This window comes from Oryzias melastigma, linkage group LG15 (assembly GCF_002922805.2).
Source record: "Oryzias melastigma strain HK-1 linkage group LG15, ASM292280v2, whole genome shotgun sequence".
NCBI classification, from domain to species: Eukaryota; Metazoa; Chordata; class Actinopteri; order Beloniformes; family Adrianichthyidae; genus Oryzias; species Oryzias melastigma.
In genome coordinates, this window is record NC_050526.1 from 23595666 (window position 1) to 23618028 (window position 22363).

Consider the following 22363-nt stretch of genomic DNA (forward strand, 5'->3'; position numbering starts at 1 on the left):
CAAATATATTTATAAAAAAAATAAAGACAATCAAAACTACAAAAACTAAAGCAGACTTAGTTTGCAATTAGAGCTAAATCCCATCAACAATGCCAAGGTCTTCTGGTTTTCTGTACAGCTGCTCATGAATATTAAAGTGGTTAGCCTTAAAGGTGAGAGTGTGAAAACACACACTTTACATTATAACTGCTAACCTTTTGAAAGACTTGTTACTTTTGACTTTAGTCATCCTTTTTTTTTTATTTAGGCAGGATTACAGCTTTCCAGTTATTTCCTAAAGATCAATTACATCACAAAGAGCAGCAATGCTCTTGTGAAGATTTCAACAGCTAAAAACTAAATTATTTACACAAAAGCCCTTTTGGCATCTAGAAAGAAACAAATTGCCAAGAAAAATAAACCGAGAGACTTTTGCTTTAGTAATGAGAAGTGTATCTGGGTGTTTTGCTCCTTTGTCAAAATGTCTAGAGCAGGACAAACTTTTAGATTTGTGGGCCACAAAGGGTTTTAACATTTGACAGAAGGGTCGAAGGAGGAGCAAATGTGAAGTGTGTTTTGGTAATACACCTCATTAGAGAAGGGAATAAAATGCAATTTGGACAAAAACATGCTTTCATTTTGATTTTGAATTAGTATATGTAATATTAAAACAGAACATTTTGGTGTTTTTAATTCAAAACTTTATTTCAAACTCATTTTGGGGCCAATTGCACCGATAGGTTGATGTTAGAGCTGAGTTAATAAAATTGATTCATTGATCTGCATCAAGCTAAGCTTACTAGATCAATAATTGAACCATAAAAGTAGAGATCCATCTGATGTTGAATGCTAAAGTCCGTTAGTGTGATGCTAACGTATATTGGGATTTCCAATAGGACGGTTAATGCTAACGATCGGTCGACCTAAACATACATTGCTGTCGCAGGCATTAATTTTCCAAATTCTTAAGGAAAAAAAAGCATTAGTGGCCTAAAACACAGATTTTTGTGCTTACTTTCTTTTTCTTTTTGAATAAGGTGTAATGCTACAGCGTGATCGCCATCTAGTGGCCAAACTGAAACGCCCTCCGGGAGAGGCAGAACAATTGTTGAAGTTGTTGAAGAATTGTTGAATGACAAGATTTTTGTCATTTTTAAAATGCCTTTTTATCTGATTTTAGCGATTAAAGAAAACAGGTTTGGTGTGAAAAGTAATCAAACACATCTTACTGTGTTATGTAAGCAGAAGTTTATGTCCTAGATTATGAATCCTGAATATGCAACTTCCTGTATCAATGTGTTTTATTCAATGATTTCAGATTCTTAATTAAAAATTAGTGATATATATTTTTAAACCAAAATATTTTACCAGAAGATACTAAAGATGGTCAACTCTTGTATGTCAATATACTACTGCTGTTATTTTTGTTTTTATTTTGCAGGGAACAGCAGGGAAAAGCAAACCATCATATTTCCCCCAAAACAGATTTTACCGTACAATAAGAAGTAAATAATTTTGAGATTTTATGGTTATTTTCAGACAAACCTCTTAAAAAAAAAAAAAAAAAGTCTGAGCAGGCAGCAGTGCCTCGACAAAGAAGCTATCAGCGTGAACGCACACAGACCGAGGCAGCGGTTCAGGAACGCATTCAGAAAAGGAAAGCTGCTGCTGTGAAAGTTAGCCCTACAGCAAATGTTGTAATGGATGCTGCTCTGTCAAAAAAAAAAGACAAAAGCAAAAGAACAGTTGCATGCTTTTTTTTCTTCCTTCTGAAAACACAATGGATAGACATTAGAAAAAAAAAGTCTGCATTTAATTTCTTGAAATTTAAAAAGAACTGCCAGCTGGGGTGTCACAGCTTCCTCTTACAGGAACTGAATTATCTTTCAGGTTGGGGCACCAGTTATAACAGTGTGACTGATATTACTTTCACATCCTGAATCTGATGCATACCTGTGTTGCCATGGCAATCTGGGATCCCTCAGGAAACTTCTTGTTCTGGGAACAGCCATAAATGTCCATTGTTATTTTGAGCCTTTGCACCCACATGTTAAAAAAACAAAACAAAACAAAAAACAGGATAATTATTAATAACATGATCTGCAATATAAAGCTAAAGCAGTAGTTTTTTCCAATGTAAACAGTCATTTCAATATGATCTCTGTGACATAAAGAACTGATCTATAAAAACATCTAATTCTGTCAGATATGTATGTTTCCATGTGTGTATTTAAATGTGTGTATGTGAGAATCTGAAACACAATATTATCTTTTTTTTGAAGGGAACAGGACTATAATAGATAATAGGTGCACAGGGTGTAGTAACAAAATTGGTCTATAGGGTATGTGGGTGAACATTTATAAAGTTTATACTTCTTTTCCCTCCCTTTTGGATATTTCTTGCAGATTTTTATAGTCCTATCCTCTTTTTTCTTTTAAAGTACATTTCCAAAATAAAATGTTATAATCATGATTAGGTATGAAAAATCTCACAAAAAGGAAGAGGAATCTTAATGGTTTTGTTTTTATTTTTTCCTCTTTAAAGCAGGTTTTTCTTTTAATATGTCCTCAAATCTGTTCCTCAAACGCTCCATCTGTTCCCTCCTGAGTTTCTGTGAGGTTCACATCCTGGATGATGCCAGCAAAACCAGCGTGAGTCCAGACTCCAGTTCTCTGAAATCCCTGACTTTTTCCCAATGAACATTTATTCGTAAGCTTTCCAAGAGGTTAGAAAACATCCCTCTACAAAGACATGCACTATCTTAATACCCACAGTGTGCCTGAGAGTATTAGCATTAATGTGGCAAGTTTTTCATTTTTATGTTGGTCTCTTTTGAGAAACAGTTTCTTTACCATTTGCTTTTAAATAAAAAATGTTCTGGAGAAAATTATCTAAATTAGATGCATAAAAAGTATAATTAGAAAAAAAATAAAGCAAAGCGACTCTTGTTTTGCAGTGTGTAAAGAATCTGCTGCTTAATAAAAGGATATTTGTTCAAACAGCTTTAACAACTTTGTTAACAGCTGTTTTGGGGTACTCTGCTGAGCCCTTTTTTCATTAAATGAATGAGAATTAATCTTCAATCAACGAAGCTATTCTTCCCTTTTTGTTCTTTAGTATCTGTAATCACAGATAGTAAAGGAATCTGGTGATAAATGTGCTGAAAATGATTTTTTATTGAATTTGAGTTTCGTGAAACGGCAGGAATCCTAGTGCTGGTTTTGAAAGGACTGCAGATTGGAGATTAGTGCAGACACAATGAAGTCATTGCACCTTTAACTCCTGTTAAAGGGAAATATATATATTTTTAAACCATTTTATCAAAGTATTTGACACTTTTATACTGACAAAAGTAATTGGACAAGTGACATTTTGAGTAAAACTTAAAAAGTCTTGTTACGGCCTTTGATCTCTTGTAGCGTTTCTTTATTTTCTCGTGTAACATTTTCTGCTTTAAGGTTCAAGCTTTAGGATTCAAGGTGGCCTTTGTGCAGAGTGGTCAACATGTAATCAGAAGATTGCAGGTCTGGTTCGTGCATCCGAGTGTGAATGAGTGAATGCGACTGTGACTGTAAAGTAGTAAAGCGGTATATAAGTATACGCCATTTCCAACTTGGATATCCTGCTTATATTGTTAGTAGATTAAACTGTTTTGTATCTGTTGTGCTTTCCTGTTTTGATATTTCACACCTGGTTTCTGTTTTTGCCTTAAGGAGTCACATGTACTTTTTTTTTTTTTTTTTTTGCTTCAACTGGTTTCTCCAGTATTTGGAGCCCAATATTTATCAAAGATTATCTGTGCAGCAAAGTTCAAATTTGTCAATACATTCTGCTGCCAAAGCGGTGTTTTTTTAGAAATTGTTTTGTAACACCAGAGATCACTCTAAATAACACATGCTTTTGTCAACCCATGAATTTTTGTCTTGTTATGCAATCAACACAATTCATTCCATCTGTATGAAGGATCGCCTGTGCTCCTGTCCTAGACAGTGGACCTCGCCTCTGGCTCCTCTCACGACTCCAGCTGTCCCAGCTCCATCTGTTACACTATTCAAACATGTAGTTGCAGAGTGGGATAAGTTAATTCTTCTTCTACAGTTCTGGTACAACATCCGTCCTGGAAGAGGATCCCTCCTTCATGTGGACTTCCCTGAGTTTTTTTTTTTTTTTTGTTAGAAGTTTTTCCTTACCGAGAAGGCACTATGGGCAGGGATGCTCAGTTTAGTTTTGTCTGTTTAGTTTAGTTTAGTTTAGCAATCGGCTAGTGTTTATTTTTTACGTCTGATTTTATGTTTTTGCACAATTTCTCGTGTGAGGCCCAATGAAATAACTGTGTCGTGATATTGGGCTATGTGAAAAAAAAAAGATTTCATTTCAATCTTTAGATTGAATTCAGCTGATTTAGACTCAGAAAAAAGTGGCTTTCTATATCAGCTTTCCACTGATTTGCATCACTACTTTTAAAGTGTAAAGTCTCTTTTCTCAACAACAGAATCAGTTGATTTAACAAGACTCAAGACTTACTTACAAATTAAACTTTCCAAGAAAAAAAAGTTTTTTTGACATTAAATTGAACTTTTGGAAGTCAGGGAATCAGGTGGATTGCCCAGCTTCGGTGTTAATCAACCAAACAGCAAGTTTCCAAACCACCTCTACATCAGGAAATATATATCTTTTATGTAACACTCTCACATAACAAGCAAACATAAAGTTTTGAAAAAGAAATGAGCGACTTTCTCATAACCTTGGTTACTTTCTTCAACACTTTTTAATCGCAACATCTAAGCTTAATTATCTTCCGAGTGACACGCTGATGTGTGAAATGAAGGACACAGATCCTCCATTAATATCTCCAGTAAGCAACACTTCTTTGATTTTTTTAATTACATTTTAACAAAAAATAAAATAAACAAAATATGTTATTTCTGCTGCCAACTCAGTTTATAAAGAACAAACTTCACGTCTATAGAATGACAGTCTATTTTTTTTTTACACTGTGTTCCTTACAGTTCAAGTCTGAAGGCTTTTTAGAAAGAAAAACAACTGTTATGAAACAAAACATCGTGTCATCTGCATGGATAAGTCATACATTTTTCTTATTTTCTCAGCAATGATCACACCCTCCATTTCTCTGTGCCTTTTAGGCTTTGCTAAGTTTGTTTTGAGCATGAAAAGCTGAAAGGAAAGCATTAATTGCTGAGGTATGATGTTGGAAGGTGAAAGCTGGCTGCGTTTTCATCCCACGTTCACGCTGTGAAGTATTGAGATATTTGCCTCAGTGACTTAAAAGGTGTTTTTTTATTTTCACCTCACATGTACTGAACATATTGAAACAGAAGTAGAGGTTGAGTTTTGCATTGAAACTTGAAAACAAACTAGTGTGATCAAAAAGTCCAAAAAGATTTGTTTCCTGCCAGCTGAGTGACAGTTGGGGCTTTGATGTTCTGCCATCCCACCAGTGTTCCCAGCAGGAGAGAGGTGCTCTGACAGAGTCGGTTGGCTATTCTGTTTGAAAGAACTGTTCTGACTGAGAGAGATAACTATACGAAAATAAATTAGGGATGTTTTTTTCTTATTTCGCAGCTGCAGAGGTTATCTAAGGTGTGACTGATTTAGCTCGTGCGTTGCAGGATAAACAGGTGCCACAATAAATATGGAGTCTTTTGTGAAATTGCATTAACGTAATAATCTTTTTTTTTTATTTTTTTTTTAGAATGTGCTTCCATAGGATAATAATGCTAATAAGTGCATATTTGTGTCAAATGTGATGAGGCAATACTGAATTTTTAAAAATAAGCTCATTAACTTGCATCACAACAAGCAGCTGGTGGTCATGATAAACCAAACAAATCTGTGATTCTTTTTTAAGCTCTTTAAATTATAGATAGAAGAGATCGTCTTAATTAAAAGATGAAGGGATTAAAGGATTAAAGCGAAAAGAACAATTTGACACGGACTATCTTTCTTGGGAAAGCAAAACAAAATACCCTTTGACCACATATTTGTCTATGTGCCTTCCCTTCAGACATAAAGAAAGTAATGATACAAAGTGTCAGCCTTACTGGAGAATATACTGTATACAGGTTCATTTTCAATGAAAAGCTGCCTCTAAAAATTCCACAAAAGCATCAGATCACCTTTTGACTTCGGCAGGAAGTGGAGGGCAGGGAGACATTAATGAGGACTGCGCTGACAGATTATCATCTTTTGAGTTGCAGCAAATCATTTCTGACTTTTCCTGCACTGCTAACACCAAAAAGTGACAGTGAAGATGACAGCAGGGACTTCGCTTTGTGGGGGAACCCGCAGGAAAAAAACAAACCAGACAAAATGAAAAAAAAGGAAGACATCTCTCCATTGATCAACACAATGACAGGCTGCATCTCAGTGTGGAGCTCAGGATGCCGAAGGTGCAGACAAAACGACTGTAGAGAATAAAGAGTGGACATCATGAGCTGCTCTCTGCCCCCACTAGAAAACTTCACTCACACCTGCTTCTTCGGCACAGTCTGCAATCAGGGAGGACGCTACACATCTTGACCAAAATCCTTTTGGATCTGTCAGCCTCCCGCTGAAGGGACGTGTCCTCCAGAGCAACTACTTCTCACAGCCTGTGTTTTTCCATCAGGACGCTTTTTATCATGGAGCGTTATTGAAATTAGTTATTTGTAATCTTTTTAGCTTAACAAATCCCTATAATTATTCACGTTTCCTTCATTAAAGCTGCACCGCTTCTTTTTATTTTTTTTTTTAATCCTTTCTTTTTTATATAGCACAGATGCTGCCCAACTGTAGATTTAAAAAGTAAGCTTTATTCAAACAGAGAAAAAAAAAGAAAATTGAAGTGAGTTCATTCAATGTTTTTTTTTTTTTTTTTAATTAACCGAACTAGAAACACTGAAAATACATTTTTTTTTGTCATAGAAAATAAGTTCTGATCTCCCAAGGTTTGTCTTTGAAGAAGGTATGTTCCTTTTTCAAAGACATCTTTTTGTTGAAGAAGTGTCTATTTTACAGTTATTTATTTATTGGTTGATTCATTTATTGATTTATTTTGCTTTAAAATAGTTCATTAAATGTGAAGCGTTTGCGTTTAGTAAACGCCTTCAGTCTCTTTATGCTTTTTGTTGCCCGTAAACTAGAATTGCATCCAAACTTTGCACTTTTGTTGGAATTTTATTGTAAATTTTTATTGTAAATGTGCTTTTTGTTCTAAACTCTGTACTTTGACTGACTTCAGTTTTTTAATGCTTTGCTAAAACTAACAGGATTAATAATTTGAACAAATATCAGTCATAAATATTCACCAAACTAGTTTGTGACTGTTCAAATAAGTGAAAATAAACCCTGTCTACAGCAGTAGTCCTCAACCTTTTTCAGTCCACAGAGTGGTTTAATATCAGACAATATTTTCATGGTACAGTCTGTACAAAGCTGAAATGGGAGTTTGATTTAAAAAAAAATAAAAAAAAAAATAAATATTTTAGCTGCTAGTTTCCTTTAAGTTTTGAGGGTAAAATTTATTTTCATCCCCTGTAAAATATCAGTAGGTTGCTATGAACTTTATGTGTACACTAGATTTGGTGTAATTGCAATGGTTGCAATGTTATTTTCCCGTTAACTGGATTCTGGTTCGGGGCTCTGAGTCTACATGCTGGTCTGCAGACTTTTGGCATCAGATTTCTGAATCAATATTTTTAACTGACATCTTCGAGGAAACTCAGGTTTACAATTTTATTGCAAAATAACTACTCCCAATAAATGCAGTGAGTCAAAAATATTAGGAACAATCAGATATGATTAAACAACTAAAAGCTGGATGGTTGCTAATATCAGTTTATTCAATGTCTAATATCTGCAGCACTAATGTTGTGATAAATAAACAAAATGACGAAGCTGGCGAGGGTCATAAATGTAGTTTTAATGTGGAGGACAGCTGTGCTTTCCTCGGATGAGCGGCTCATTCTAAACTCACCTGAGGATTCTCTGCATCAAATTTCTTTTGGATGACGGCATTTAAGAGAGTCAATTTCAATCTTAATCAGCAACAGGTTGCTGCCAGATTTAATGTTACATTTTCACTCCATTTTTAGCAAAGGGATTAGAATACAAAATCTGCCTCTCATGGCTGCAGTGAGGAAAGGAGAGGAGGCGTCAGTGATCAGAGTTAAGGGTAGAAGAAGTATTAGTCATAGTAAAACTGTTGACTTTTGTGGTTCTTTTTAGTTTAGTTTTTCCTCTCAGGTGAAAGATGGATGACCTATTCAGCCCTAATGAAAGTCTGTGGAGTCACTGTGGCTCCTGTTGAAGGAGGGCAGTAATTACCTGTAAAAATCCTGGATGCTTGTTGCACCACAGCAAATACAAGAGTAAACAAAAGCAAACAAGCATTTAAAAAATCAAATAAATATCAAATAATGTGTTTTGCCTTTGAAGTAGTTTTAGAATTAGTATTAATATAATTCTCAGTCGATAAAATAATAATAGTTTTGACAGTTAGAGTTGCCACATTTTCAGATTTTTGGGGAAATCAGTTGTTGCAATAAAAAATCTTAAAAAGAACCAAGACTCTGCAGGTCTGACATTTCAGTTTAAATGAAACATTTGAATTTTCTCCTATGTTGCATGACAGTGTAAATGCAATAAACTGCAACTTTCAAATGCATTGGAAAACAAACAACTCACTTTCAGGAACAAAAGTCAAAACAAACCCAGAGTCCCCTGTCATGCACGGCAGTGGAAGGGTCATTATTTGGGTTTATCTGCAACCAGAGGATGTTTTATTGCAAAATCAGACCAAGGGCTCTTCCAACCATCCTAAATTACCTTCATACAATAAGTAATCAAGCATTAACTTTGTGAAGCTAAAGTCTCTTTGGCGGCTTGTTAAGCAAAGACTGCGTTCTCTTGATACAGATGAATGGGGCCCTTTCAGGGAGTCTTGTGCATTTGTCATTGCAAATTCTCCACATTAACACTGCTGTACAGAATAGGACAAGAAGCTGTTGAACCTTTGGCGGCTTTTTACTGATTTTGGGCTTCAGCTGCTTACCGTCTTGCCTGACGTCATGGCGAGGAGCGCCTTTGTGTGACTGACAGAATAAGGTAGGCCTGAACTGAGTCATGCAACTGGATTACAATCCAAAACATATTAGCAAATTCCCAGCAGCATGACTTAGAAAAATAAAGGACTCAAAGGTTTGAAATCAAGGTTGAAAAAGGCGAAACAGGGTTATAAAAGAAAATGACCTAAAAGTGAATTGTAAAGGTTGAGAAATATATATATATATAAAAAAAAAAGTTGCCGTGGGGTCTACACGCTGCTGCAGAGTACATGGTATTTCAGACGTCTTTCAAAGAATATGGAGAAAATCCCATCCTAATAACTTGTCAAACTTGATTTTGTCTTTTCATTTTTGATCATGACAGCATAGCTGTCAAAATATCTGCAGCCAACAGGCAGAGCCTGCTTTGCATATTGCTATATGCAAACCAGGGGGTAATCTGTTATGAAAAATTAACTAGTTAGGCGATTCGCTCCCTCTCATTTGAATGAATGTGTTTGAGGAGATTACAATTACAAATCATAAACATTTTTTTCAGGACAGTGTATGCCAAAATATGGGCTCATATATTTTTTTTCTTTTTTTTTATAGAGGCTTGAAAAAAACAATTACAAATATAAGAAACTAATAAAGATTTATTGACTGGTTCACAAATCAAAACTGAAAAGATTGCTTGGAGATAAAATGCTAATAGAGCACAAAGATTTTGGAAAATATAAGTACAACGCCCCCTAAAATACCCTCTTTTTTCTTTTTGACTTAGTCAGCTGCCTGGAAGTGTTTTGACTCTTAGGACTTGCCGTGACTTGCCAGCAGGATCTGAGAACAGCATTACAGGGCTGATGACGACAGGGACTGGGTGTCACAAAGGCTGTCTAACAAAAAAGTTGCTTAAGGAGAAATTCCCAGGTACTTAATCTATTTAATCTCCACACCTAGATTCAAAACAAAACAAAACCGCCGTTAAGAGACTGTCATCAGACTGTCATAGTTAGAGGATCTATTCTAGTACTGACCACATATTTCAATGAATGACAACAAATGTTTTTTTGCAAAGTTTTGTTCTCGTAAAAATTTTTTAGAGTAATCAATCAGAAAAGACACTGATGAAAGCAACTCTGAAAATATGCTACGATTATCTGTTCTTTTTCATGTGATTGACTTATCAGGATCAATGATGTTTTAACTTTTGAGAGTGGAAGCCACATCTGTGAAAACCTGTTTTCCAAAATATCTTTAGATATTTGAAGAGACAAAATGTTTAAAATGTGGAGCAACTTTGTGGGGAGTTGAACCTAAAAGAAGACTGATTGGAGACAAATATTAGTCTTTCCAGGCAGGCGTGATGTTCGGCTATTGCCAAAAATGCTTGTGAAGCGTTAACAGTGAGAGTTTGTGCAATGATATTTCAAGTGAAAACTGTAGCTCATTCATACACACCTTCTTGACATTGGTCTTTTAAGAAGTTCTTTTTCCTGGAAATGTCAGAAATAAATAGGTATAATAAACAGTTGTCCTCTCCAAAGATATTTAGCCAAAGCTAACAAATAGTTTCAACTAACTAATAGTTCAATTGTGGCTCAATGAACAAATTGTCACCTTTTGAGTCATTAGGCTTAACTTGAAGCTCGAGAAGTTCCACTCTGAAATTTGGAGTTTGGGCCTTTCATGGTGAGATAAATGTCTGTAAATGCTACAACGCCTTAATGTTATCTGAAGCCTCTGGTGTGTTAATCTGCACACCTGCACTGATCTGCAGTGATGGTTGGAGGCTGATGGCATTTAGACTGTGAAAGGTTCCTCTTCAGGAGTTTATTAAACTCTGAAAGTCAGTGTGGGAATTATTACAACGAATATCTATAAATATATACTTTTGAGAAATGGTTTGCTTCTAAAGAGTTACATTCTTCTAAAATTCACCCAACTCTGCTTGAAGATGACATCACAGAGAAGCCCTAAATTTGATGCTGTTAGATTTTGCAATCATGATGGTTTTTATAAAACACAATTTAGGTCATTAAGCATTTCTAAAGTAGAACATATAGTTTATCTAGATATTTTTTTTTCAAAAATTGATTAAAATGTTAAATTTTCTCTATATGTTTAGTCGTGAAAAAATGAGGACAACCTTTGAAAGCCTGCTTAGTATCCTACATATTTGGATACATACACATGTTTAAGTTTAGACTGTTTTGACTGTTAGATGCCGCAAAAAAGAGTCTCAATAATGCAATTTCAGCCAAAGGAGAAAAAATAGGTAATAGCTAACTTTGTCCTTTTAAAATATGAATATTTATTCAGACAGCTGCATTTAAATATTATGTTTAACATTCATATTTATTGCTAGATTTGTGTGATAGAAGAACATTAAAATTAGTAATGATAAAGTAAAATAGGTTGTGAAACATTACAGATTTTGCACTTACTTCACATTTTTCTAATTATGTTATTTTTTTCCAAAAAGTTTGGTTTTAGTTCTGTTAGTTCTCTTATTTATCCTTTCCTGCCATGTTTAATTTAGTTAAGGTTAGTTTTAATTTATTCACTTTTCTGTCCTGTTTTGATTATCATAACAAATTCAAAGTTGCAACTTTTTGCTAATTTAATTATTTTTGTTGTGATTTTAACTTGCACTCTCATGTTGCACAAAACCAGACAAAGTGTCTCCACAGGAACACGTTAGAATGGGAAGAAAGAAGAGACATTTGCTTCAGGGATTGTAAGTACTTACATTCAAACACTGACAAGAGTGGAAAACAAACAAAGTGCATCAAGTTATTTTCAATGAATTATAGAAAAATGTGCAGAAAACATTAGTAAAAAATACATTTGATTTATTTTAGAGGTTTAATTTATAAATTTCCACCCTGGTGTTACTTTTTTTTTTTTGTTAAAATTATTTTTAATCACATTTAGTTTTTTCGTTTTCAATAATCACAACTTGTCACCTTTTGATTAAACTATTTATGCTTGGTTTAACATTTTTAAAAAGGAACTTTTGTCATCAAACCAGTCACTTATCATCACATAAAACAAGCACAGAGCTCGTCATAAAAGAGTAAATTATTTAAGGTTGTACCAATTTGAACATGTAAATACATCTGATTCATTGGCATCAAAAGCTTTTTTTATTAGTTTTAGCATAAGGAAGTAGATTTCTGGTATGTGGTGATGATAAGATGAAGTCAGTGAGTGAAAGAAGAGAAAAGCTGTAAACATTTCCCTGTAATGCACACCTTACTGGGATTTACATTTTTAAAAAGTAGCTCCACCTAAATATTTTAGCTACAATTAGGCTTTGATTAAAGTGAGTCATGATTGTTTCTGTTTATGACTTGACTTTTATGAGAACCACCCAAGAAAACAAGCAAAGCAAAAGTGGAATAATTGAGTTTTTATCATTTGTCCAGTTAATTAAACATAGGAAATCAATGTTCAGTCATGCATTATGGATTTGGTTTGCATAAAACGCACAGAACCAAGTTCAAGCCAAGTCCAGTAACACTAAGGTATTCCACAGTCTCCTTACGTCATCATTATCTTGATATTCTTGGGAGTGAACTTTGTTCCCATAAAAAGGAAGGTGGGGCCAAATGTTTCAAACAGGTTTGCGTCTGCCTGTAAGCCAGTTTTGAGCTGGACAATTTGCATGTCAAAACTGGAATCCACACCCTCTATCTGCAGCCTGTTGTGTTTCGTGTTCAGACAACTTCTGGTCTGTGTCTCTGTCAGCTGGCAGTCAGCAGCTGCTTCAAACACAGAAGAAAAAAAAACGGCAGAATAAATGGAGGTGGGATATTTTAGGGCCAGTCCGGAGGATTTCCCAAAAGGTCACTTTCTAAATGTAAGTCTCTGTTTTGGAGTGTGATTTACTGGCGTTCTAACAGGATCAGTGAGCTTTTGAAACTCGGACTCTGAATGTCTCCCTTGTAAATTAATTTTAATGATAAAGGCAAGTTTGTGATAAGGTGTTTGGATAAACGGGATGTGTTTTTCAAGGTTATGTGACTAAATATGCTGTAATACACGCTGGAGTGTTTCTTGAAACACCAAAGGGATTTTTAGACGCTTTGAAGCAAACATTCTCAAAGTGTTAAATTATCAGTCAGTAAAATTCTAACTGCAAATTCATGTTTTCCTAAAAATATACAATCTACTAACCAGACTAATACACCCCTCAAATGATTCATCTGCATTTATTTGACAGCTAGTTTGACAGCAGGTTTATAGTTGATAAAAACTTGTTCGGACAAGCAGAAGGACAAGCGTGCAACATGAGACTGTTAGGACTGTTTATCAAGGTGTGTTACAGTTTACAGGCAAGCAGGAACTGTTTTAAGCTATTTATTAATCAGTTTCTATTCTTTTTCTCGAGTCAGTGTTGTGCACACCACATTTTCTGCAACATGAGGGACACATGTTGTATATTTCAGTTTAAATCCTGAAAGTTTCCCCCGTGGATGAGTGGTTTTCGGCTTCTTCCCACTGTCTAAAACTTGATAGGTTGATTAGTCGGGGAGCTTAGAAGTGTGAGTGAGTGTGTCTGTGTATTTGGACTGGTGACCTTTTCCAGGTGTACCCCACCTTTGCCCCTAAGGCAGCTGGGATAGGTTCAGGTAACCCTCATGACCCCACACAGGATCAACAGAAGATGAATAGATATCTTAGTCAAACTGAAATAATTCATTAGATATGTGACATTTTGAATATTTTTGAAAAATTGTAGCTCATTAGGATGGATTACATTTCATATTTGATTAATATTGGTGTGTTTAAAGTTTAATTTGCCTCATTGAACCTTTCTAACCTCTTCTCTATTTTGTTCTCTGACAATCCCCGCTTTCAACATCTCATTGATCTCCATTATCTTTGACAGGCTCCGCAGAAACTCTGTGAGGAGATGGACCCGCCAGAGTTTTCCCTGCTGTCCTCAATGAGGGGGGAGTTCAAATCTGAGCTTTACGTTCAGCCCCATTACAAAGAGGCGTATCGCCTGGCCATCGACCGCCTGGTGGAGGAAGGCAGAGACGCTTACCACGACGTCCTCAAAGCAGAGAGAATCGGGAACATCCTGTCCGATGACGAGATTTTTTTCATCACCACAAATGCAGAACAACTGGTGGCTCAACCCAGCACAGAGGAGGAGGAGAACTGTCCAGTAGACAAGCAGTCCTCCTCGGGGACATATTGGCCTGTGAAATCAGACGTGGAAGCACCAAATTTAGAATTAGGATGGCCAGATTTCTTGGATGAGAACGTTCAGACTAAAATAGATTTGCTCTTCCATCCACCGAGACCAAACAACCCAACCATAAAAGAGGTGATCCGGAAGCATATTCAGAATGCAAGACAGGTAATAGCCTTGCCCCTAAAGTAAACAACAGCTCTCATGATTAGTTTCACATTTCTTCCACGATACAACGCAAGCACCAAACAGAGCAAAGAAGCATGTCCTGCTGAGTTCACTACTTTAATTCTGCACAACACCCTGTTGTAATTCAGAAAAAAAACTATTAAAACTTACTTTTTAACAAGTTGCAATACACACTTTGAATTTATACACCCGTCAGACTGTCAAAATACATCTAAGCAACTTGTTTTATTTAAATTACAAGAAATGTCTGCCTAGACACTCCCAAAGTAGAAATCTGCTTTTATTGTGACAATGTCAAGCCTCCTTCAGCTCTCGAAGAGGAGACAGTCAAAATGTGACAAGTACGCCTAAATTATAGCTTACAAGATGTTACACGAGTGCTAAGGAACAGGTACAGTTTGTTATTGAACATCAAAAAGATAAAGCAAAAATTGAAAACAAATAAATCTTTCTCACTTCACATTTTCTAAAACTGCTGATGTCCTTAATCCACCTGAGTTTTGAAGGGATGTCAAAGTCCTTAATGTGAAGACTATCTCTGTTCTTTGTGAAAGATGTTCCCAATGTGACTAGAAACTTGATTTTGGATCAATAAATACCACGAGGTCCACATTTTACAAAAGCAAACAAAAAACAAGTTGTTTATCCCATTTTCATCCTCCACTATCTGATATTTGCTCTCTTCTCAAGCAGTATTGACTCCTTTTACTCGCCTTCATTCTTGTCTGCATGATTAGATACTTGTCTTCTTTTCTTTGCTGTCAAATTCCCATTTATTGTTTTGCATATACGTGAAGACCTGGATTTCTGGATAATAACCTGTTTAAGTGCACAAAATTCACTCTAACTCTTGTCTTTTCAGGTCATTGCTATTGTAATGGATGCATTCACAGACGTAGATATATTCAAAGAAGCCATTGACGCTTCAATACATGGAGTTGCAGTCTATGTGCTTTTGGATCATTCCCATCTGAAAAGTTTCCTCTCAATGGCTGAAAGTTTGGACATCAAAATCCAACAACTCCGGGTAAGTTTGGTGTTTAAACACTTCTATATTTTTCATTTCCTCTCAGATGTTTCCTTTTTTATTATTCAACATTAACCAGTTATTGACTATGAAGTTAGATTTGTTGCAAAAGTATTGTCCTTCTGTAAAAAAGTTTCACACTTGTTATAAGAGATATGTACGGAACCCCTAAAGAAACATTGAAAAATAGATAAATAAATCAAAGTTTAAAACAAAAAAAAAAAAATCTGTTACTATCTGCTGAGCACCAGGTATTATGTGATACTATCTGGTGTACACCAGTCAGTATCTGGTGCCAGACTAGATGTTATCTGGTGCACACCAGGTACTATCAGAAACTTTTTTCTTTTTTTTTGTTTACTTTTTTTTTTTCTTTGATATTTCTTAGAGGCTCTGTGGATTTGTGTATTTATTAAAAAAATGTCATATTTTTAAAACTTGTACCTACAGTAAGAAATGTGTGTGTCTGTAAAATTATTTGTAACTGTAGAAAAACTTGTCCATGGGTAAACATTCTTTGTGTGAGATGTAATGCGCATAAACAAGCATACACATTGATACAGTGACAAAACCCATGTTACAAGTACATTTATTTTGCCTCTCAACAAATCAACCAATCAGATGCCTTACACTGTCATCCAGTTGGTGTGCTGATTGGACCAGCAATCAGATGCACGATATCCATACCAGTAGGAAAAAAAAAAGTTTCTTCATTCTACATGGAGATGAGATGAAATGTCGGAAGACAATATGAGAATTTCCTGAAACAACACATTTTTTTAATTGTAATTTCCTACCAAAATACTGTCCATTAATTACAATATTTTGACTATATTCCACCATTTCATCTTGCCTCATTTGTGTAGAAGTAAAGAACGTTTTTGTAGTTTTTCTGTTTTGTTCTCCTAGCACGCATATCATACATCTGATCGGCAAATGTTGTACATTACAAGTACAGCGTGGTTTTATGGACACACACATTTTTTATTACAGTCACAAAACTTTCTCAGTCCTAAATCTCTTATTACAACTACAAAACTTGTTTAAGACGGACAATACTTTTGCCACAAATTTAACTTAATAAATAATTGCAAATTATACATTTAATAACACAACATTTTAACCTTTTTAACCATAAAAATATAAAAAAGTAAAAGCTTCTTCTTGTGAGAGAAGAAAAACTAAGTGAAAGTCTGAACTGGTTGATAACCTGTTTATTGGGTGGAGTCTACATTTTTTGAAAAGGATCGAGGAGTCAAACACACCTTAGAATATCAGTTCAAATGCATACAACAAGCCGCTAAGGCGACAACTCTGGGACTAAGAAGGCCGTTGGCTTCCCTGTACAGTATATTTACTCCTGACAGATGTTTTGCCGCTCTTCCCTTGCAGTAAGATTTAACAGTGACTTGTTCCTTTCACTGCTCTGTCAACAGCACATGAGGGTGCGCACCGTGAAAGGGCAGGATTACCTCTGTCGCTCAGGAGCTAAATTTCATGGAGCACTGGAGCAGAAGTTTCTTTTGGTAGACTGCCACATTGCAATTTATGGCTCCTACAGGTAAATAATGGTGCAACAGAATGGTATTGTTTAAAGGAGCATTGAGGTGGATGTCCAATATTTTGAGCTTTTACAGTCATTCTTCAAAGAAAACTAGTAAACTTTTAATTTTAAATGACCTGAGACTTAATTTGGAATCCTGAAGATCTTTAATAAACATAAAAGCACACTATTAGTAATCAGAACCTCTTGTTGGTTTCTTTTTTTAAGTGGTATTTATTTTATGTTTTGCAGTTATACTTGGTCGTTTGAGAAGATCAACCAGAGCATGGTTCAGGTCATCAAAGGTCACCTTGTGAAGTCCTACGACGAGGAGTTTCGGGTTCTCTACGCCAAGTCGACTGTTCCAACAGAACTGACTCCTCTGGAGGGCTGGTCTCAGCAGAATGACTTCATCGGACAACCGATTCTGTCCAAATTAATTGGTCGGCATGACCAACTCAGGCACTCCTTGGACACAGCCTATCAGAGAACAAATGAGAGAACATTTATGAGAGATCTAGAAGATAGGGCTTTTGAAAAGGAGAATAACATTATGAATGGAATTACTATTCATGGTCAGAAGCCCCAATTCCCCTATTTAGATTCCGTGAAGTCCACGAGCTATAACAAAAGGCACAGCTATGCAGGAGAAAGAGGAGACGGGTACCTGTCCCCGAACCTGAAACTCAGAGGAAGCAACTGGAACGTGTCCAGAGAGGAAAAGAACAGCCAGATCAACCACTCCATGAACAATTATCTGCAAGTACCTCAACATTTTAGAGGCCAAAACATGCAACAAGTCCCTTTCATGCAGCAAAACAAGTCACCTATGCAAACTGTTTCCAAGTCTTTAATGCAAACGTGGAGGATAGAGGCTTATCTTAACAACTCCGATACGACATTTGCAGAGCCTTGTGACTATTCAGACCAGTTTGGAGCACTGGATAAAGGTGGTTCTTTCATGCAGGAAAGAATGAGGAACTCTCTTGCCTTGGGCCCCACTATACTAGAACAAAGAGAGCTTTCCAGATTCACAAACAACGCCTCTAGGGGTGTTGGTCACCTTGCAACACCTAAATCCCATTTGCACATCTCGTCTATGCAGTGGAATTCAGAGGAAGCAGAGAAAAGAGTAAATTCTGACGATTTCATGACAAAGCAACAAAGTCAGCAGATTATGGACGACTTTAGTCATAACTCAGGCTTTGGTCAAGGAAATAACTCTTACGCCAGCTTGGGCAGAACTCATCGAATGATCACAAGCCCCGATTATCTGACAGACAACTGGTACAAAAGGCACAGTGTGGCAGATCCACGGTCAAACACTGAGCCTACCTATGACTCTCCAGGTGAGATGTATGGGGCTTTCCAAAGGACATCTGTGAACAGAAGCACTGCAGGCATAAACACTCAGAACGGAGGGTGCAGATCCAGTCTGAAAGAAGACCAAAGGTCTGTCTCCCATTACGACGTCAAGAGTGTCGCAAAGAGTCCCAAATCTCAAATCTGGAAGGAACCCCTGTCCAGAACGAAGTCTGCTGCAGCCCTAGAGCATGAAAGCAAGAGTTCTACCGACAAACCCAACAATGCAAGCTCTCCAGAGAAGAAGCGGCCCTGGAAAATCAAATCTTTATTAAACATACCAGAGAAAAAGGAAGAGCCAGTCCACAACACGAAAACACCAAGTGTGATATCAGGGGATAGCACAGACACTTTGACAGCTGAGGAGGAGGAAAGAATAAGTTGCAGAGGGAAAAATCTTCACCAAACCGCAACCAGCTCTGTCAAAGACTCAGAAAGCCACATGGACAGCAGAGAGGACGACAATCCGAAGCTTTCAAAACCCCGATTTGTAACTGAGGAATACCAAAGCCCGTCCCAAAGATCCTTCCACAAAACTACAGCTGCAAAGAAAATCTCTGCTCCTGACAGGAGCTGGAGGCCGGGCTCAGAGAACCGCCTGTACAGCAGATTTGAACCGTTCTGCTCATTAGAAAAGAAAAACTCACTGCCAAACTCTCAGGGAAAAAGCAAAAGCTTCCCCAAAGTCGATGTTGAACTCAGCACCGTTCGAGCTACTAAAGGGCACCACGAAAACAAGCTGGAGAAACTGTTTCACAGAATGGGAAGTTTATTACACAAGAACAAATAATATTCCCACAAACGCACATTCTGCTGGTGACATTTCACATGTTCCACCAGTCTTTTTGCACTGACTTTGTAAAATAAGTTTACACTTTTAATGGACTTCTTTGTTTGTATTTTTGCACTCGGATGCACAGATGAATGTAGAGGAACGAGGAGTAAAGCTTTGTTCAAACATGACAATGTCTTAAAACTTCCTTTCTTATTCTTTTGGTGTGAACTTCAACCATAAATCAAGTGCTTCAAAATAAAAACAGCAGTATATCTTAGCAGGTAAAAGACAAAGCCATGTAGAAACCTGATTTTTTTTTTTACTGCCGGTGTGTAGGCGGGACATACCAAAGGGCCGCCACTTTAGGATCAGTGTGCTTAACTGTTGACAGGCACTCAAGGTAAAGATAACACAAATACTTCAGTATGTGAGCTGACGTTACCCACACACCTAAATACATCCTTCTGGGTTTTTCTTAAGGCAGACTTAAAGACGAAACTGCCGACAGCAGTTTTAGAAAATGAAACGTATTTTTGCAGCAGCTCAGTTTCCTGAGAAAAAGCGTCAAACAATACTTCATCACATTTGCACTTTAACTTTAGGAAGACTCATAACATTTAAAGCGACACATACTGTGCCCTTTACAGCCACTCAGGCTTAATTCACAGATTCATTACCATTTAAATCATAGTGTCTGCTTCCTGCATGAACAACATGTCATTTTTTTAATAATCTTGCATTGTCACACTTAAATACTAGGTGTCTTGGGTTCAGAGGTGATTCTCTCAAATGGACGAACTGACAAAACATTTCTTAATGCTAATGTTAAAGTCTGAAAAATGTGTCATTTTGGTACAACTCAAGTAGTTTTTACATTCAAAACCAGTGATTTGTGCAAACACTGCTTCCTTTCATCATCAATAAGCAAATAAAAACAACAATTTTGATAAAATATAGAAATAAATTTTAGGTTAAAAGAAGTTTCCATCTCAATATAAAAGTTAAGATGTATATATGATCCGTGTCTAAGTGTTTTTTCAGAAACCTTTTTTTTTCGCCTATTTATCTGTTTTTTTGTTTTTGTTTTTGGTATGTGAACAATTGTTTGTTGTTACAGATTTGCTGTGGTCATTTACAGTACAGCTACTGACTTTTACGGGATTTAATGCAGAAATATATTTATGTTTCTTTATAGAGCTTCGTTCTGAATGTAGGTTAGCATTAATTGCTGATGATCTGATTTGAGTTCTAGAACAACGAATTGAGGAATTGAGCAGAATCTTTTGAAACCTACTTTCAAACAAACTTCCATGGATGAGCGTGTTAAGTTCATACTATTAAAATAAATATTCAGAACTATGATTCCTTAAATAATAAAAAAAACTTTTTCAACTTTTTTAGTTGCCAAGTTTTTTTAGGTTACATCTTTAATGTGCAAAGCCGCGAAGATGCCTGCACCTGCCAGTATTTTCTATAAAAATGCTTCACTTTTCCTGTCTCTTGTATTTAATATAACGAATTAAACTCAACAGCCTTTGATTTCTTTTTATTAATTCATAGAACAAAAACCTTCATTTTAACAGTAATTTTATGTTATCTTTTTTAAGTAGTTGCATTAAAATCTAATGTTTACAATACTGCTGACGTACAAAAAAGGATCATTTTCATGAAAGATGTCTCAAGGTCACAGTTAATTGTTTTTGGTTTTGACCAAATGTTTTATTTTTCTTTTTTCTTTAAAAAAAGTGCTTTTAAAGATTATTTTTTTAATTCAGTGATATAAAAAGTTAATTGACAACATGCACACTTTGTATATGTCTTTCTTTGCTTTGCTTTTTAAAACACCGTCATTAAGAAATTGTGAGATGTGAGTGTGAAACTAGAAGCGGTTTTTCCAGTCTGAGTGCACAAGGAGAAATAAACCCGAGGACGTGTTTTGAGCCAGTTTGCCGTGTCGCCTGTGACTGCTTATTAACACAAACAAAAGAAAGAAACAGAATTCGCCTGACAACATGTAGAAAATAAATACGTGGTGCAACAAACCTCAAAGTTAAAATAAAAATTGCAAAAATTAAGCAGTAAAAATGTGTAAACCTTCTTCTTGCATCACTTATCTTTACGTTATAAACACATCGTGCATAATTTATATATATAAAAAATCTCAGGTGGAGCTTCAGCTGTCTTGCGATTCTAAAATCTCTGAATGTTGAAGCCTTTGCAGGTAATTACACCTTTCAGGCCTGCAATCTGTGAAGCTTTCCCAGAATCACAGCATGTTCTCTTAAGCTACAAATTAGATTACAAATGCAAAGACTATATTTAAAGTCTTGAAAGTTTCAGCGAATATTTAAATGTGATCAGACGCTCTTGTTCAGGATAGTGTTTTTATTTATTATAGCTGACTTACATTAAACCTTTAAAAAAATACCTCATTAGGTCAAAATTAAACTCAAAAGACTCAAATTACCTGCAGTTTTTGTTTTTTATGACATTTTTTTTCTATTAAAATTAATTTCGTATTTTTACTAAAATCTTCTTCAAGGTAAACCATTACAAACACACTTAATGAGGTCAGTAATAGTGACAGATCATCAACATTAGTTTTTCAGATAAACTATGTGAAATTATGTGCAGAATTTCAAAAATAACACTTTCATTTACAATAAATGTCTTAGCTTCCACTGCATCACACTAAGTGCACTGTTGTGTACATGCTGTTCCTTTTGTGCACAAAACCTTAAATTTTCACACAAAGAGCTTGGGAAACACACTTACCGTAGGTTATAGGGTTACAGAGGCAGTTCAACAGGACAGGTTGTGAAAAGCTCCATCTGAGAACAAAGCAAAAAAACAGAAATACAGAATTTGCAGCTTCCTCAACTTGTGTCACCAGAGTATTTTCTGAAGTTAGACATGCAAAAATGAATTCCAGATCAATTACTCATACATTACATAAAAGGCAATATATGTTTAAGTTTCCCTGCAGATTCAAATTCGGCCTTCAAGACCTGAAACGTAAAGTGGAAGTTTATACATAAAATAAAATATAAAAAAGACAATTTTGTGTACAGTTGTGTGTGTTTATTCTGCCTACACTGTCTTGCTCAGGAGAAGAGGGGTTTGATGGGTCTTGATTTTCTGGTACATTTCTGATTGTAAAGACACCTGCTGTGTTGATGTGTGAATGTAAAACCTGTTGACTCCTCATCTTGATATAGAGGAGGCTCCAAAATATCT

At 35.9% G+C, this 22363-nt stretch overlaps 1 protein-coding gene across 2 annotated transcripts in view; it reads left to right on the forward strand.

Annotated features, from left to right (window-relative positions):
• The window catches only part of fam83b (family with sequence similarity 83 member B), a 23535-nt gene extending 4218 nt beyond the window's left edge, over positions 1 to 19317 (forward strand). The window contains exons 1-5 of one of the 2 annotated variants that reach the window (XM_024297867.2): positions 11719 to 12889; positions 13922 to 14398; positions 15282 to 15446; positions 16883 to 17007; positions 17242 to 19317. In XM_024297867.2, the coding sequence (XP_024153635.1) occupies positions 12830 to 12889; positions 13922 to 14398; positions 15282 to 15446; positions 16883 to 17007; positions 17242 to 19141 (2727 nt within the window). In that variant the 5' untranslated portion in view covers positions 11719 to 12829 and the 3' untranslated portion in view covers positions 19142 to 19317. Of the gene's footprint in view, positions 1 to 11718; positions 12890 to 13921; positions 14399 to 15281; positions 15447 to 16882; positions 17008 to 17241 lie in introns of those variants that run through there. The other variant, XM_024297868.2, reaches the window with a different exon arrangement.
• Positions 19318 to 22363: the final 3046 nt, after the last annotated feature.